General features: G+C 34.0%; 1 protein-coding gene across 1 annotated transcript; it reads right to left on the bottom strand.

Moving 5' to 3' along the window:
- Positions 1 to 4,573: 4,573 nt before the first annotated feature.
- LOC115975953 (glutathione S-transferase DHAR3, chloroplastic) lies at positions 4,574 to 16,804 on the bottom strand. Its single transcript, XM_031097008.1, has 6 exons — positions 16,337 to 16,804; positions 15,312 to 15,402; positions 14,910 to 15,053; positions 11,471 to 11,588; positions 7,520 to 7,660; positions 4,574 to 4,890 (listed from the first exon to the last, which is right to left on the bottom strand). The coding sequence occupies exons 1-6, from the start codon at positions 16,797 to 16,799 to the stop codon at positions 4,804 to 4,806; spliced, it is 1,044 nt and encodes a 347-aa protein (XP_030952868.1). The 5' UTR covers positions 16,800 to 16,804; the 3' UTR covers positions 4,574 to 4,803.
- Positions 16,805 to 19,242: the final 2,438 nt, after the last annotated feature.

Raw genomic sequence — 19,242 nt, 5'->3', positions numbered from 1 at the left:
TTAGTGCTTTCTTGGGGTATATATGATCAAAACTTGCTAGTTGCCTGTGCATTTTCTTTTTTTAAAGGAAGTTCTGTGCAAAAATCTTGGTGATGCAATATATATTCTATATGTTAAAGCAATGTGTTACTTCAATTAATGCTCTGAAATCTGATATTACATCACTTGCTGCATATGGTCATCTGATAGAAGAGGTCAAGTCACTTGTAAGGAATTTTTCTTTTTTTTTTTCTTTTTGGTCTCAGAGACAAGGCAACTTCATTGCTAATAACATTGCTAGACATGTTAGTGAGTTTTTGGTGTGAATGGAGGATGTTCCTTCACATATTTTCTCTGTAATTTTGGCTGATGCAGCTGTTCTTTAAATAATATTACTGATTTTCTTTTAAAAGAAAAAAAAAATAATGCTAGATATAAAGTAATTAGATTGGATAACATAATATAGACATAATATACTCATTTTCTTTATTTTAAGGGAAATAGAGAGAAATTTATTAAAATAAATGGGGCAAGAGGAACGACAAAAGAACAAACGAGTAAAGAGCCCGTCAATCTAATTTTAGTTATTTATTTATGTGAAGTCTAATTTTAATAATTGACCTTTGCCATTCACATTGTTTTGGAATGGAGCTGGGAGGGTAAGTAGTATATTCGTTGAAAAAAAAAATAGAAAACATGTAAATATCAATAATAGAAACACAAACTCACCATAAAAATAATAATAATCATAAGAGAATGATCGAGAGGAAAGTTTTAAAGAATATACTCCATATATTCTTATGTTTGAAAAATTTAGGAAAATAAATTGAATGATTAAGAGGGAATATTTGTTTCATTACATTCTAAGCTCTACTTCAACATTCCCTCCCAACATGGTACCAACGACCATAAAATAAATCCGCTGGTATCATGAAAAACAGTTTCTTTAACATTCACATCCGTAAAAGATTACTGGCTTTTGAAATAAAAATAATGATAAAAGTCAAAGAAAACACAGCACAAACCTACTCATCGACCATTTTATGAATGATTATAACTTATCAAGTGTAAACTGATGTAGATAACCCAAAAAAAGAGTAAAAGTAAAACCATAGTTTTGGAATCTAGACCAGATCGGCCTCTTCAGCTAGGAACTGGACTCAAAACTGGTACGGCAAAAACCAGTAAAACCAGCAGTTCAACCAGTAAAACTAAAAAGTGAACTCATTTTCGGTTCTTTGAACGTTTGGATTTTAAAACCATCTATAGAACTTTTACTTTAAAGGTAAGGATTGGGTCCAGTGCTTTATGCATTGGCCTATTAAATTGTAGACGCGTAACAAGTGTTTGACATGTGTCTACATTCCAATAGGTCCATTGGATAAGAGCACTGGACCCAAGTTGATTTTGTTTACTTCAATATATTACATTACAATCTCCAATTAAATCGCAACCATGTGTTTTTTTTATGACATGGAACCTCACTAAGGCAAGGCCCTTTAGACTCACCCTTGGAGAGTAAATCACGGATACACAACCCCACCCACCAAAACTGTGTATCAAGTAATCTAGGGAAACTAGTGTGAATCTAGGATGTTTAAGTCTGCAGCTCATCCAAAGCCTCCCATTACTAGGCTGCACGTTGATAGGTATGTGTTTGAATTTAATTGGGAACTAAGAAATTGTACTTAAGTTTTGTCCCCAAAGAATCTATTTGCCAATGTTTTCATACCTCATGACATTAAAATTGTTTTAACCAAGTTTTTCACAATCATTAACATGATCTTTATGATTAATTCATAATAAAAGTGATGCCACTAGTGCCGGCTCAATGGGTGAGCCAAATAGGCAACTGCCTAAGGCCCCCAATGAAAAAAGACCCCTAAATTTTTACCAATAGAGATATTCTTGTACCAATAGAAATATTAATTAAGCCCTAAATATTCATCAATAAAAAAAATGTTGTTTTTTATCAAAGAAAAACCAGTTAAAGAAAAATATTTTCATTGGATGGGTCAATCATTTAATCTCTCACACATAAATGTTAAAAGAACTCATTAATCTTACACTAGTAAATAAATTTATACTCAAATTCTATTTAGAAATATCAAATATATAACTTTATTAAAACTTTCATTCATAATTTTTTAGCATTTGGTTACTTCATTCAATAAATAGTGTTTATTTTAGTTATATAGTCATTAAATAATGCGATGGGTTTGTTTTAATTTGTAATTTTTTTTTAAAAAAAATAGATTTTAAATTTAAAAAAAAAACAAAAGTTAAATAAATATTCTATTAATATTTAAAGTATAAAAATAGACCTCACTTAAAGTTGTTACTTTAGGCCCCACATTACCTTGAGCCGGCCCTGGATGCCACTGATAGTCCAAATGAAAATGATATTATTCTAATTGCAACAAGCCAATCATGTAAGCAGTACTTAAAAAAGTGGCAAGAAGTAATCGTCAAGATTTTCCGACCCGGACTATTCATTGAACCATAAAAGGAAGAGGTTTAAGGTTTTTGAGGTCGAACCGAAGTTAAACCGGGGTCAAACCGTGATGACATTATAATTAATTTAATAATTAATTAAAGCCTAAATATAGATATTAAATTTATAAAACTAGCAAAATTGACTAATATATCTACACATGTGAGGAAAATTTAATGATTTTCAAGCATATATTTAATAATTAAATAAGAAAGTTAATAAAATAAAATAATAACCATGAAAACATTAAAATTATGATTAATTTTTGAAGTAAAGTTGAATATCTTTGAAGGATTTTAATTATAATTTTTTTTATTCCTTGTAAAAGATGGATAATTTAATTAAGTAGAATAAAATTGTGTTAAGTTGTTTTTATTAAAATAAAATAAAAAATTTGCTAAGGGGTTGGACCGCATGGTTCTTGCCACCGGTTTGTGTGGTCCAACCCTGGTTTTAAGGGTTCACGGAATTAACAAAAAATCCAGTTATTTATGCTTAAAAAACTGGTTTTCATCCCGGTTCCTGGTTTTCACGGTCCGATCTCCTGGTCCAGTCTGGTTTTGAAAACCTTGGTAATCGTGTCCCTGTCATTATTCTTCACCTAGAACACGGGACAACAAGAACATTTGTAAATTTATTCTAACTCAACCACTTAGGATGCAACTTCAATTATTTTTGTGTTACGACAGGAGGAATCTGATGAACAACCATAATGTATGATGCTACTGAATGACAATTTTTTAATTTGTATGTACTCTAAGAGCATTAACACTGGAGAATGCAAATGCCAAATATAAGGAGAATTTGACATTTCAAGCCCCAAAGTGCTCAACATCAGGGAATGCAAAATCCAAGTATTGTAAAAAAAGAAAAAAATTTAATCAACTTTCCCTGAAATTTCTCTCTCCTCTCTCTCATTATTTATGTTCTCTTCTCTCTCTTCTTTCTCTCTTTCTCATCTGCTCTCTCCTCTCTTCGGACCTAAACACCATCCACCTCCCAACATCAACATCACACATCACAGTGGTTCATTTTTTCTGGTGGGTTGCGATCCGGCTAGTTTTGTGGTTTTTTTTTTTTTTTGGGCTGTGACCGGTGCTTAAAGGAAGTGGTGGGTATGCCTGAGGTGGGTTGTAGGTCACGGAGATCGAAGATTGGAGTGGGCTGAAGTGGGTTGTGGGTATGGCTGAAGTGGGTCACAGCATGGGTCACGGAGATCGGAGAGGGTTGTGGTATGGCTGAAGTGGGTCATAGAGATCAGTGTGGTCACAGCGAGATCAATGTTTTTGGGTTTCTATTGTAAGGTTGGGTTTCTGTTGGCAAGTCCAATGTTGCTAGGTTTCTGTTGTGACATTGGTTTTTTTATTTTTTTATTTTTAATATGAGTTTTTTGTTCTGGTGGGATTTTGGTGGACAGTGGGCAATGGTGGTGTGGTGGGCATGGTGGGCATGGTGGAGGCACGATGATAGAGGTTGAAGGAAGGTGGAGAAGAAAATTGGGAAAAAACAAAAGAGGAAATATATTTGGGCTTGCAAAAAAAACAGAGTAACAAAGTAAAAAGAGTAAAGCTTAGATGAACTCCTTTGTACATGTTGCCGGAATCAGTTAATCACAATGAGCACGAATCGTCGGCGGATATTTGGGCTTGCTAAGTTGTGGTTGTAGTGAGAATATTTTTATATTATTTTTATTTTACTTTATATTTTTTAATGTGTAGTATGATAAAATAGAATTTTGGAATGTTGAGTGTGTTATAAAATGATATGATATAATTGATAAAGTAACTTTTTAAAATGGTAAAATATGATAGAGTAGCATTTCCTGATGCTAATACTCTAATCTAACAGCTCCCGAAAACTAGGATTTCAGAAATAACCTTTTTAACATTTTTTGTGTCCCTCCCTCCCCTCATGGTTATGTTTGTAGTGCCACTGACATGACTGCATGAAGTCACTTCCTCATGTGCCCCTCGAGCTGAAATTTCCATGATCTGTCCTCTTTATGCCTTTCCCCACATGGTAATGAGATTGGTTGAATAAGAGTAACAAATTGATTTTTCATGGATACTATGTAATAAATGAAAAAGCGAGGCCCTTTTCTGGGGAATGCACAGTTTTTTTACTTTACAAGGCTTGAAATGCTCTTTCATATATATGATCTATGGTCACAATATTACAATCTCCATATTTTGGCAAATATAAATGAAAGGTTGAATCGATCTAATGGTCAATAAAAAAGTGTTTCACTTGCAATCAAGGCTACAATAATTTATACTTGTGAAGGTTTTGAGTATAGACCTGTAGAGTCCCATACAGCAGCTGCAGACAATCTAACCCAAGACTTTTGGACGCCAACCTGCAATTACGTCTTCAGGCTGTGCACGTGTTTTAATAAATGAATCCCTTGAGAAAATGGCCTGTATGTCAGGAACTCCGCATTATTAGGAATAAAGAACTTGTCTACAAACTAAATAAGAAAATATTACTTGCACTTCTATACTATCTAGAGCTACACACTTTCTCAAAAACCAACAATTAGAGATCATAAGACTGTAGTTACACCGAAAAAAATTATGGATTTAAAAGAAACTAGCTATTCAGGTGAGTTGAAGTAAAAAAACTGCCACATATGGAAGTCAAGAAAGCAACAGGGTTACAGGGTGAGGATTTAAAACATGCATTTGCCAAAATGACTGATGGATCTAAAGATCAACGCATCTTGTAATTTTGATATAATATCAGTGACCGTATTTAATTGAGCAACATTTGAAAAGGTGCTGATATATATATATATATATATATATATATATATATTTTGCTAAACTCTGAAAATATACATTCACACACATGATCACAAATACAGGAAAAAGGGTGGACAGGTAAAACATACGATAAGTTTGGGTTTAGCCTTAGGTTGACCTAGTCCTTCAATAAGGTTTAAGAAGTTAAAGAATGGCAGATGATAAGTTATATATATAAAAGTGTCTATTAAACTTAATAAAGATGTACTCAGATTAACAAAAATATGACATTTTTTATCCATCTCTGATAAATTAACATGGAGGTACAAGTTACATAGAATAATATATATATATATATATATATATATATATAAGCCAAATATCCCTAATAAAAATTGTAGCCTACACACCTTTTAGGGAGTGAAAATCATCGTCAAATATAAACTAAAATTCTCAACAATCTCCCTTTCAATATAGACAACCAAAAAAATTAATAAAAAAAAATTTTGTCCTTGGAGATTCTTAGGACAATTTCAGCCGTAAAATTAAAAAGTACATTTCTTTCTAAATTGTCAACATCTTTTCTTTTAAAAAATGTATCAACAGTTCTTCATTTGGGTATTAACTAAAATTTAGAAGTTAAATCACAATTAGGATAAAATAAAAACCATCCTAATTCATGGTAATATTAGTTAGATATATTAATATTAAATTTAATGAAAGTTGGGTTCAAGTGACACTTGGTATACCTTTTTCCTATGTATTTTGACAAATACACTGTTGGATTACATTTCTCCCCATACATTCCATGCTTGCAAAATTTCATGACAATTAGAGATCAATAAATATTTTTTCTATAGAAATTTTAACATATCATGTTTTTTATATTTTAAATTTATATATAAAGCATGGGTTTATAGATTGTATAGTAAATAATATTTGATTAATATGAAATTTGGCGTGTGTTAAGAATAATGAGAATGTGCACTTTAGTGGTGGAATTTTTAAATTACTAGGTCAACCATAAGTTATTGAGTGGTGTAATATTAACAAAGAGTTTCAATAGGGATAACTTGATCTAGTCCCTATAGTAAATCATGGATTTAACTTAATATATTAAAGTAATAGCATTATTTTAAATGAAATCAAATATGAATGAGAATTAATTCTATATTTTTTGCCTCAAACAAAAGAAATCCATTGAAGAATCAGTGATAGAGAGATTGGAAAAAAGTTGGGGAAATGAATAAGAGCAATAAGGAAAATTTTTACAAATTCTTGCTATGCCTTGATATGAGACTATGGTACAGTGGTGTGAATGATACTATGGGACCATTACCAAGAACAAGCTGATCAAAATTTTCTCCAAATGATCAGCTAAAAAGTATTAGCAATTTGTGTCCAAGAGCCTCATAGCACAAATGGCACCTCCTACCCTCCTACTGATTTCAACGGAGACATCCAGGGTTCAAAGCCACCCCCATGAAGCACTCCTTGCACCAAAGCCATCACTTTAAATCTTGAAATAAACAAATTCTAAGCTTTAGGGATTTGTCACCTAGCAATTCTATAATGGTTGTCAGCACCTCCTACTCTAAAATGAAATCTTTAACCGTCCAAGTATTTAGGCTAAATAATATCAACAACCATCCATCCTACAAGGGCTACAGTTAGTATTCTATGAGATGGGGAAGGGGGACAGGGGGATGGACAGAACAAAAGGAAGAAGGAGAACGAATAAATGAGATAGTTTTTCAATTGTAATTATTTGCATGTAGTCCTTAGCAAAGATTGATCAGAAATTTGATAGTTACCATTATGGAGATCTTAATTTCAACTTTAGTCCAATTTATTTAGCACATTATGAAACAGTTTCCAGCCTATTCACACCCCCTGAGCTCCCTCCTCCCCACCTCCCCCACCCCCCAACTCCTCAAACTAAAAAAGAAAAGAAAAAGATTAAAAGAATAAGGTCAATGACATTAAAAGGAATTAAATAACTAGAGGATTTTAATGAACATTATTCGCCTGCACTTGCCATAGAGGTTGGCAAATTCAAAGGGCATGCACTTGCCATGGAAAAAAAAAAGAGTTTCCTACTCACCAACGCATTCAAGGTCTCATTTATAAACTAAAAAAATTGTTAGCGGCCTCTGTAGATTAGTTGTGTTTATACTTAGAATGGTGCAGGACTGCAGGTCCAAGGTTCAAGCCATTAGAGGTGTTGCAAATTGTGAAAAACCAATGAAATGTGATCACTAGACATAGATAATAAAATCTAAAATTTTGCTTGTATTGCACATACCTTCATATAAGACTTCACATGGGGAAGAGAATCAGGAACTGACCATTTCTTGTAATGTCCCAAAGCAATCTCTAGATGATACAGCTTGGGTGCAAGTGACAAATCTACAGCAGAAACCTCTTTCCCATTGACATAAGGACCCTTCAAGGAAAAAACTCAATCACAATAAAGTCAGGAGAAATCATTTATTAATTAATTTTTCTTTATGTATATGTCACCAGAACAAGTGATCAAATTTCACAATAGAGATATTGCACCAAAGGCATTTTCCTACACAGGAACGGTGTGTTTCGCAGAGTAAACTTTTTCTGCTGGTTAAACTTTGCAGACATGTTGGAACGTGCCAAACTTATGTTTTGATAGGTAAATAATTCATTTTATTAAGAATTCAAAGAAAGCAGTATTCCTCTGTACACAAGTAATGTACTAGGAAAACCACAAGACTTATCAGAAATTACATAAATCTAGAAATTCTTCCAAGGAGGAAAAAGAGTTTCCACTTAATGAAGCCATCCAATCACACATAGATAGTAATAATAACAATTTTAGCTCCAAAAACAAATGCTCAATCCCCTAGAAAATAAGCCAGTTTTTGTTCCTGCCAAAGAGCCCACATGACACATAAGGAAATAGCCCCCCATAGATCAAGAGCACAATGTAGACCAAAACCCCCTTTCCAACACGCCAGCAAATCCACTACCCTTCTTGGCATAGCCAAATGAAGGCCAAACATACAAAACACCAAAGACCATAGATTGTGCACATAAGCACAATGACGAAGCAAATGGTTAGGGTCTGTAGTCTCTACACTGTTCATGCAGGGACCATGACCTTCCAAATGCTTTTCCAGGGAAAGCTTTGCAAACTGCCAGGAGTAATAGCCTGATAAGATGACCTGACAGTAAAAATACCACTTCTAACGGGGATCCAACATCTTTATTCAACACAAGCTGAGATTTTGACTAATGAAAATTTTGGAGGCATTAATATCCATGAAAGTGAAACATATCAATTAGGAGTCCTATTGTATTTCATAAAAATTGAAAAAGTCCAGTCCATTTTCTAGTACGTGTAGAATCAATTTCATACTTTCAGTGATGCAGAATTCAAAAGACTTTCAATGGGGAAAACATGAAGAAACCAAAATTACCAAAAATTGGACTTGTCAAAGCTGAGGCAATCTAGAAGCTCTCTACAACTAGTTACAGTAAGGTTATGTTTGGTAACTGTTGTTTTTTTTTTTTTTTTTTTAGTCCAAAAAAATTGTTTGTAACCCAAAACAAGTAGAATACAATTTTTTTTCAATCTCAGAATACAAAGGAAATTGAAAACAAGTGTTTACCTGTTTTCAAAATTAAAATTCTGAGAGACACCACAATTAAAGCCCACACCTGAGTTCAAATCTCTTTCTCTCTCTCTGATGAGGGATTACAAGCTTAAGGAGTCTTTGCCTAAAACTATTTCATTAACAAAAAACTATTCATATATTATTTTCTTAAGCCACTTGAATTTCAAAAGGAAGGAAGCATATTATTATTCCATGAATACTTTGGTCTGGTCACATACAACCATGGGTGGAGAGACCTTGGAAGCCTTTCTATTCATGTCCTTCACACCATCTATGAAGCAATCCTTTATAAATCAAGCTTAAATTCGCCTAGAATGTCTTGAAGCATAAACAGACTCTGAATGTTGAGTCAACATGGATGATTAGTGTGGTTTATGAGTTCAGGGTACAAGCTGGATGCTTTTGACTTTGAGAGATGCAAATGCAATGGCCAATAGATTGAGAGGTAAGGGAGATGTGGGAGTATGAAAGATGCACGCCAAGTATTTGATAGAATGTATGAACGGAGCATGAGTTTATAGAAAATTGTTTATTTTTTCAACTAACTAATCTTATTTCTAACTTTGAAAACACAAGAAAACCCGTTTCTGTTTTCATTCTTAAAAACAAGTTTTTAAAAATAAAAAACAGAAACTGTTACCAGCCCTGACCTAATTTGTCTGTCTAAAATAAGAAACTGCAGGTTTTTAGCCATCAGGAAGAAAATTTTAGTAATTTTGTCAAGATTATTATGTCCTAGCAGCTTCTCTTCTGGCCTTAAGCTTTTATTTGGTGAGCCTTGTTTCAAATATATCAGGTCTTGATTGATCCAACCCTTAGCCTGGCTTGCCTACCAAGTTTGCTTGGCCACCAAATTTAGTTGTTCATCAAGCTCATCTTCTAAAAGTATGATGTGCTAAGCATATTTATGGAGATGAATGAAGAATGCAGAAAAACCAGCGGCTTTGCTTAGGAAACTAGTATGATGCATGGTTTGTCGCATTCATGCACTTTCAATTTGCTGTATATAAACTCTCAAACAGTTTTCCAGCAATCATAATTCTTTCACCATCATGGATAACAAACAACGCCAGGTCATTTAACTCTTCAAACTCTTATCTCTTTAAAGTTGGTTGGAGAGACAACTGAACCCCAGTGAGTTGTTTATTCAAATTCTCATCACCTCTTTCTTCTTCTCCATTCTTTTCATTCCCTCCTATTTAGTGATTTACTAATACCTAATCAGTGTTTTGAAATCTTGCGCTCTGGTATATGACTGACCCTGTGTGTTTGTTAGGAGGAAAAGTGGGATGATGGAAGAGGGTGGAAGAAAAATGGAAGACTGATTGCCATTTTCGCTTGTTTGGTAGAGTAGAAAATGTAAGGAAGGAGAAGGGGAGAGATGAGCAATAATGCCATGCGTCAGTAAATTTGACATCTTTACCCTTGTAGTTTATTAAAAATAAAACACAAGGACATATAGGAATTTAATGCTAAATGTTTTTTCATCTCTTCACTTTTCCATTCCTCAATTGAAACACCTATAATATTCTTTCTTGTATTTTAGAATTTAAAAATTATCAAAAACTAAAAGATATCAGGAAAAAAAATGATTGTGGTGATTTTGACAGACTTTTGGAAAACAACTGAATTTCCTTATAAATCTTGATGACTAGATAATATGTTGCTCACAAAATCAAAACTAAGCATCACCTCAGAGTCATTTCTATGGAAAATTATTTGGAGATCTAAAATCCCTCCTAGAGTTTCTTTCTTCTCTTGGACAGCTGTGCTAGGGAAGATTCTGTCAACAGATAATTTACGGAAAGGAGATATTATTGTTATGGATTGGTTTTTTTATGTACAAACAGAGTGGGGAAAATGCGGATTATCTGCTTCTACATTGCCCAATAGCATTTGAGATGTGGTCCATGGTGTTTTGTCTGTTTGGTATTCATTGGGTTTTGCCTAGTCAGGTAAAGGTTTTGTTAGCATCTTGGCAGGGCAGTTTTGGCGGGCACTGTAATGTCACAATTTGGAGGCTTGTGCCTCATTGCTTGATGTGGTGTATTTGGCAGGAGAGGAATGCTCAAAGTTTTGAGGGTTGTGAACGGTCTACCTTGGAGTTCAAATCTTTTTTCTTTTATACATTGTTGGATTGGGCTAGAGCATTACAACTATTCTACTGTTATTCTGTTCTAGATTTGTTGGAGCAATGTAATTTGAGATGTTGAGGTTGTTTCTTTCTTTGTATACCCCCTGTATTCTTGGAAGTCTTTTTTTTTTAAAAAAAAGCTTGTTATAATTAAAAAAAAAAAGAATCAAAATTAAAGCAACCATACTGACACATTTGAATAGCCTCGTTTTGGTCTTTGATGAGCACTCTGTGTGCCATAAGCATCAAGGATTGTACAAAAGATTTAGGGTAAAACATCCCTTGTAATCTCTTTTCCTTTTTCAACTAAGGCACATATGATGGACAATCAAATTCTGGAATATGGAAGCCAATATGAATTTAACAAAACAATTATTTTCATAAAATTGATTGATAATCTTTTATCCAAACCAACAAGGAACCACGGATAGACAGACAGAAAGGGAAAAAATAAGCATAGAGAACTCACATTGTCTTTGATATGATTGTTAAAAGAACTTAGCTCACTGATTAATGCTTTCTCTGTTCCGTCACTTGGGTCTTTGCTCTTGAGGAAACCAATAAATGTGGAGAAGATCTTTGATCCACTACAAGAGAGCAGTTAAAACAGCTATTGTTAGTAACTTAGTTCCTCAGTTTGTAACTCCAATCAATTTGGAAACACAAGAAGACATAAAACTTAAAACCATAGCATAGACATCTAACAACTAACAACCATGGGTCGATTTTCTGAAGTCACTCTCTCTCACACACACATACACATGCACGCATGGGTGTTAACTTACAACCAAAAAATAAATTTGGGACTCTTATTGAATATAACATGGAGTAAACAGTGACTATCACCAAACATCACAAAAAAGAAAAAAGAAAAAAAAAGAAAAAAAGGAAGACATTGGATGCTCCTATTTCCAATGGTTATGACATTTTATTTTTATTTTTTGATAAGTGGTAATGACATTTTATTATATTGAAAAATAAATCTTGCATTTACTATATACTAAAGTTAAGATTGAGAGAACTGCAAACTCCAAATATGCATTATGACCAAAGTTGATCCAAAAGGCAAGAAGGTATTAAGTAAGAGTGCAAGTAATGACACCCAGAACCAAAAAAGAAAAGAAGCTCAAAGTGTGAAACATAAATCAAACTACAGAAAAAGAGTTAACATCACGATCTCATTTGGTTCTAGTGTTCAAGGAGAAGACAGTTGTATGTGAATACCAAGATGCAGGAAAGTAGCATATGTTACTTGGAACTGCTAGAGACCCAAAATACCCACATCTAAGAGACAGGACATGTATATTGCATAGATATGGGTATCTGCTAATGGATAGTGTCTAGTGATTAATTGCACAAGTCTATTGGAAAGGATGAACAAAAAATAGTTATAAATGGAATGTGGATTCTTTTTCATGACTTAAACTGGTGGTGAAGGCATTATTTAAGATTATTTAAAAAGAAGAAGAAGAAGAAGATCAAGGCAAGACATAAATTAGAGAAAATTACCAGAATATAATATGATGAGTTGCATTTGATGAAACTGATGTTATTATTTTTTGAAGATCTTAGCCTTACATACATGGAATTTTGTAGTAGATCCATTCATAATAGAGTGTCTAAATTTTATGTTGGCCATCAACTGACCACAACCCTCCTTTTTCCAGGCTTGGGATCAACCGAGAACAAAATATGAAACTAAACACAGACACAGGCAGAGTTGTTCTTGTTATATGAATGGAATTTGGCATCCTCTAAGTTAACTAGCTCAAACTTTCAAGAGTTGCTGGATACCACAACTCCCCCTGTGCTAGGATTGCACCCCATTTGCACCTTCTTTTTTTTAATGAAAATATTACTTATAAAAAAAAACATATCAACACAAAAAACTGTCATTATCAAATACTAGAAAACGAGTCAATATAAATTCAAAATTGTAAATAGCAGATTTGTGGTGGAGTTCCATGGTTAATAAAAAAATGAAAGCAAAACAAAGTGTCTGTGGGAGGAGAAAGTGTGAAGAATTGTGTGTGTCTAGGTGGGTGGGGAGTTGAAGAAGAGACAAATAAGCATGGAGAAAATGGAATACCAAAGCTCCACCCACAAGGTTTCATAGTTTCAAAAGACCAATGGAAACCTTCCTGAATCAAGGACCTTATGAAGCCTCTACAGTTCATAAACAGTACCACAAACTTCCCCTCCATAAGTTTTCCTTTAAATCCAGTGTTAAAACAAAGTTCAGTGATGTTTTATTTTAAAATGATATTTTCTGACACCCTAGCTGCTAATGATACAGCATCAACTCACCCTTGAGCACCAAATCCTAAAACCATCCACATTGTAGTTGGGACCTCTTCAACTTCATTCAGATGTTCACAGATGATTAGAAGTGTTAGATTTCTTTAGCAATGAAGCATTCTTGTTGGTGTCCAATGTTTCCCTATGTCCTCCTAACTGCAGTAATTTTTTATGCAAGGAGTTGGGCATATTTTACATATAAAAGCAATTGAAAATATTTATTGATATTCGTCCACAAAAGGGAGAGAGAGAGAACAAAAAAAAGACCAATAATCTACAGTAAAAAATGTTTGCATTTTCCACAGCTACTATAGCATGTCCATTTCACTGCTACAACCACCCCTATAGTAATCTTTTGTAGTAGATCCATTCATAATAGAGTGTCTAAATTTTATGTTGGCCATCAACTGACCACAACCCTCCTTTTTCCAGGCTTGGGATCAACCGAGAACAAAATATGAAACTAAACACAGACACAGGCAGAGTTGTTCTTGTTATATGAATGGAATTTGGCATCCTCTAAGTTAACTAGCTCAAACTTTCAAGAGTTGCTGGATACCACAACTCCCCCTGTGCTAGGATTGCACCCCATTTGCACCTTCTTTTTTTTAATGAAAATATTACTTATAAAAAAAAACATATCAACACAAAAAACTGTCATTATCAAATACTAGAAAACGAGTCAATATAAATTCAAAATTGTAAATAGCAGATTTGTGGTGGAGTTCCATGGTTAATAAAAAAATGAAAGCAAAACAAAGTGTCTGTGGGAGGAGAAAGTGTGAAGAATTGTGTGTGTCTAGGTGGGTGGGGAGTTGAAGAAGAGACAAATAAGCATGGAGAAAATGGAATACCAAAGCTCCACCCACAAGGTTTCATAGTTTCAAAAGACCAATGGAAACCTTCCTGAATCAAGGACCTTATGAAGCCTCTACAGTTCATAAACAGTACCACAAACTTCCCCTCCATAAGTTTTCCTTTAAATCCAGTGTTAAAACAAAGTTCAGTGATGTTTTATTTTAAAATGATATTTTCTGACACCCTAGCTGCTAATGATACAGCATCAACTCACCCTTGAGCACCAAATCCTAAAACCATCCACATTGTAGTTGGGACCTCTTCAACTTCATTCAGATGTTCACAGATGATTAGAAGTGTTAGATTTCTTTAGCAATGAAGCATTCTTGTTGGTGTCCAATGTTTCCCTATGTCCTCCTAACTGCAGTAATTTTTTATGCAAGGAGTTGGGCATATTTTACATATAAAAGCAATTGAAAATATTTATTGATATTCGTCCACAAAAGGGAGAGAGAGAGAACAAAAAAAAGACCAATAATCTACAGTAAAAAATGTTTGCATTTTCCACAGCTACTATAGCATGTCCATTTCACTGCTACAACCACCCCTATAGTAATCTAAGCCAAAAGAAAATCTGACTATCAGACTTTCTAATATTTACTTTTTGGTGCTAGGAAATTAAACACATGCATGATGACATTGCCATTATGCACTATGAATGTGATCTAAAGCATTCAAGCTTTTAGTATTTTCTAGTGCTGAGCATGTACAACCACATGGTTAATGCATAAACCACTGCATATAAACCATACACTGAAGCCTTTTCAGGTGGGGTTCCCAATGGTGGATCAGGATACTTTTCTTCTAGTGCTTGTGCAATAACATCTGAATCTGATATCCACTTCTCATTGAGTTTAATCACAGGAACTTTACCTCCAGGGTTGAGTTTTAAGAACCTAGTTAACAAAAGATACGGGTTAAGAAAGAGTTGTAATAGATAAAGACAGAAAACAGAACAAAAGCCTTGAGTATTTAATATAACAATACTAGGATATGGAGTTTACTTATAGAAATAAAAAATAAATAATGATACTAGGATATGTACTAATGTGTGCATTGAGTGTGTGCACACACGGGCGGACCCACAACTGGGTTTTATCCACAATCTGATAAAGAGGAGATACTCATTGAAAGATAAGAAATCGGATCATTACCAATCTGGCTTGTGGGCCAAATCTACCAACTTTAAGTCATAAGGGAGATGCTTTTCCTCCAGAGTCAGTAATACCCTCTGGCAAAAGGGACCTGTGAAGACAAACATAGAAATATCAAGAAATAACTTCCTAGGCAAGCAAGACCAAAAACTATACGCCTTAAGAGTAGCACAAAACTAAGAAGCATGACACGGCAGTTCTTGGAAAATTAGGACCATACAACAGGCGTATTTTAGGTTTCAAAAGAAATAACAACTATCAAAGTCTTTAAAAGCTATAAAAAATCAAAGCAATCTTTTTTGTTTAAATAAAAAACATTTGTTTTCCACCCAAGTCCCACCACATTGGGGGGATTTTGGAGCGTCAGCTCTTCTTAGGCACAAAATATTACAAATATTATACCCAAATAATATTATTACTTGTTTCATTATAAGAGCATTCGCATCAATTCAAGTAAAAAATTTCATTTATTTTAACATAAGAACCTACTTTTTCTATTTTACCTACTCACTTTTTAAAACGCCTCACATTAGATTATTTATTTTACACGGCATTACATTAAAATATCAAATTTTCTTGATTTTTTTAATTGTTTCACTTCCTTCACAAACAATAACCGTTATCAAACCTCTTTCTTCATCAGCATATGTAAAGAAAAAAATAAATGCAAACTGAATAGTGTTGTAAATTTTCATAGTAACTGTAGCAACTTTGCAAATTTTTAGTGAGTGATTTTGGGTGTTGAATGTGTAAAGACAACTTTTTCTGTTTTGCATTGTCTGATGCAAGTGCTCTAATATGCCATTTTGAACGCCAATAGTCTGCGCATGCATTGGTCCATAAAAATAAATCCCATAACCATGCTTACCATGTTCTACCACTGTACTTGTACATTTTCCAAACAATAAAAGGGAAACCCAGTGACAGTGTAGAAATAATGCTTGATATTTGTTTTTCTTTGAGGCATTTTATCAGTAACCAAAGGGACAAAACAAGAAGAGAGAAGAAGAAGATCAGTTACTTACAGTCGCCGGGCTTGTTGGGGGCAGTGGTTGAAGATTTGACGCAGACTTCAAGTGGGGTCGAAGAAGTGGTGGACATTGACACTGTGAGAGCTCTTCGGGTCCCGTAGCGACTGAAATGGTTGGAGGAAGCGACGCAGTTTCGGGGGAGCTTGAGATTGAAGAAACCCAACTGTCTGACGCTGGAAGATAGCGCAAATGCTGTGGGTTGGATTTTCAAGGTCGACATTGCTATTTTAGTTTTGGTTTTGGTTTTTGAGAGAAACTGTGTGTTTGTGACTGTAAGAGAGTTTTGAAAGAGCTTTGGGGATATTTCTTTGCTTGTAGTGTATGTGCTCTGCTTGGCTGGCTGTGTCCAAAAGTGAACCGATATGATATGATATGAGGTTCTGTTTTTGTGACGAAAGAATCGGATTGGAAGACGCTGGATTTTGCCGTACAATGTTCTTTTACCATAATGCAACATCCCTCTTATGTTACACGTGGAAGGGATGGTTTAGCTTTAGATTTTCAATTTAGATATTCAAAATAATATTAAATTCATCCATTTTTAAAAGTTAAATCATAGGTTTAGTAATTTAATATTTGACACATCAAAAAATTATTTTATTAAATTTGACACACCATTTTACAACTCACTACATCAAATCTTTTATTTTTCACATCTACCTTTTTTTTTTTTTTTTCATCTCTCTTTCGCTCCTCTCTCATATTCCACAACACTCACCCCCCCCCCCCCCACTCTAAAACCTCCATTATCCACCACCACCACCACAAGCCTTTACAAAACCCAAATCAAATCAAAAATTCATTGCAAAACATAACTCAAAAACCAAAAACTCCCTCACTTAAATTTGAAGGAAACCCCCCCCCAAAAAAAAAAATTGAAAAACCCAAACCACGAAAACTAAGTAGAGAGAGAGAGAGAGAGAGAGAGAGAGAGAGATCTGAAGTGAAGAGATCTGGAAAAGTGGAGAGGCCAACGATGTGATTGAAAGTGAGAATGAGAGAGGAAGAGAGAGAAGCTAGTCAAGAAACTAGTGAGTGGAGAGAGAAAAGTAAATTAAAAAAAAATAATGGCATTTTTGTCCGTATAGTGCCAATAGTAGAATTGTACCGTAACAAATACCAAATTTATTTAGCATTTGGAACATCTAATGTTGGTGGGTTTTTGGTATTTGGTGTGTTAAATGCTAAAATTTTAGCATTTACCATACCTAATGCTAATGTTATAAGAGCGCTATTAAGCACACATTGATATTGTATAAGAAAAAAGTACACACCAATGTATATGGTGTATGTGTGTCATGTGATCGGAAATCGTGGGTCAAAATACGATTTCAGTTAAATTATAAAATTGTGTTTTAAACACATGATTTTCAAGTATTGTGTACTGTGTGTGCCATGCGTGTGTTCAATGTTTATTTTATATGCTGAAGAGAATGTGATGGAATTAATTATACAAAAAAGAAATGTGAATGCCCTATGAGGATAGGGATAAGGCAAAGGCTTGATAAGTGGCATAGGATTTGCGTTATCTTTCTTCTTACTGTTTTCTGTTTACGCAACCAGTTTCTATATAGGAGCTCAACTTATTGAGGATGGAAGAACATTCTCAAATATTTTTCGGCTAAATATTCTTCCCATGTTTATCAAAGTTTTTTTTTGTAAGAAATTTGGCAACTTCTAGAGTGGTAAAATTCACTCACATAACATTAATTTTGACAACTGGAAATTCTCAATCATATTCCTTTGCTCTTAATTCTAGCAAATCCAAGACCATTGCTGCTCCCATATTGACAATATTACACTAGAAGTCAAAGATAGACCAAGTGAAGAGTCTGGCATAAAATTGGATGATGTAAAGGGTGAAATTGAGCTTCATCATGTAAGCTTTAAGTATCTGACCAGATATTCAATTCATTATGGCAAGGTAAAGTGTAATGACATCTTTTAGATTGTTGCCCTTGTTGGAGGAAGTGGTAGGGGAAAATATATAGTGATCTCGCCTTTGCAAAGATTTTATGATTTTGATTTAGACCATATTACACTAGAAAGAATTGAAATTCAAAAGTTCCTACTCAATTGGTTGAGGCAGCGAATGGGGCTTGTGAACTAGGAACTAATTTTGTTCAATGATACTATTCGTGCCAATATTGCATATGGAAAGGAAGGAGACGCAACTGAGGTAGAAATTATATATGCATCAAAATTGGCCACTGCAAACAAGTTCATTAATAACTTACAATAGGTTAGAGCAATGCAAATCATTTTTCAAAGCCTATGACATTTTCATTCTTAAGAGCACAAACCAAGTCCCTTTATTAAGAAACTTCTGGTGGATAACATTAACTTGCACATTTACTTAAGTAGTTGTCTCACAAGTTTTCAACATTGCTAAATGTAGGGTTATGATTCCATGGTAGGTGAATAACGAGTTCAGTTGTCCGATGGGCAGAAGCAATGTATCACCATTGCACGTGTCATAGTTAAAAGTCCATAAATATTACTATTAGATAAAGCTCCTAATGCACTAGATACCGAGTCTGAGAAAGTTATTCAAGATGCATTAGACCAAGTCATCGTTAACTGGACTACAATAGTTATGGCTAATTGATTATCAACAATCAAGAATGTTGATCTAATAGAAGTTGTTAAAATAGAGTAATCGTGGAGAAAGGAAAGCATAAATTTTGATTAATATCAAGGATAGATTTTATGCCTCCTTAGTGGCACTTCACACTAGTGCTTCAACTATCAAAGAGCTACTTTCTTGTAATTGTTTGGTTGGTTGTTGTCTTCTCCTATCAAAACAAAAAGGAAAACATTCTATTTTTTCATGTAACATTTTTGTAACTAAGTGTATCATACTACCATGCATTTTAAATTGTATTTTGAAAAATCAAGTT

Source organism: Quercus lobata, chromosome 2 (assembly GCF_001633185.2).
Source record: "Quercus lobata isolate SW786 chromosome 2, ValleyOak3.0 Primary Assembly, whole genome shotgun sequence".
In the NCBI taxonomy this organism is placed as follows: domain Eukaryota; kingdom Viridiplantae; phylum Streptophyta; class Magnoliopsida; order Fagales; family Fagaceae; genus Quercus; species Quercus lobata.
The sequence above is the reverse complement of the archived record's forward strand: the minus strand, read 5'-3'. Positions and strand labels throughout refer to the sequence as shown.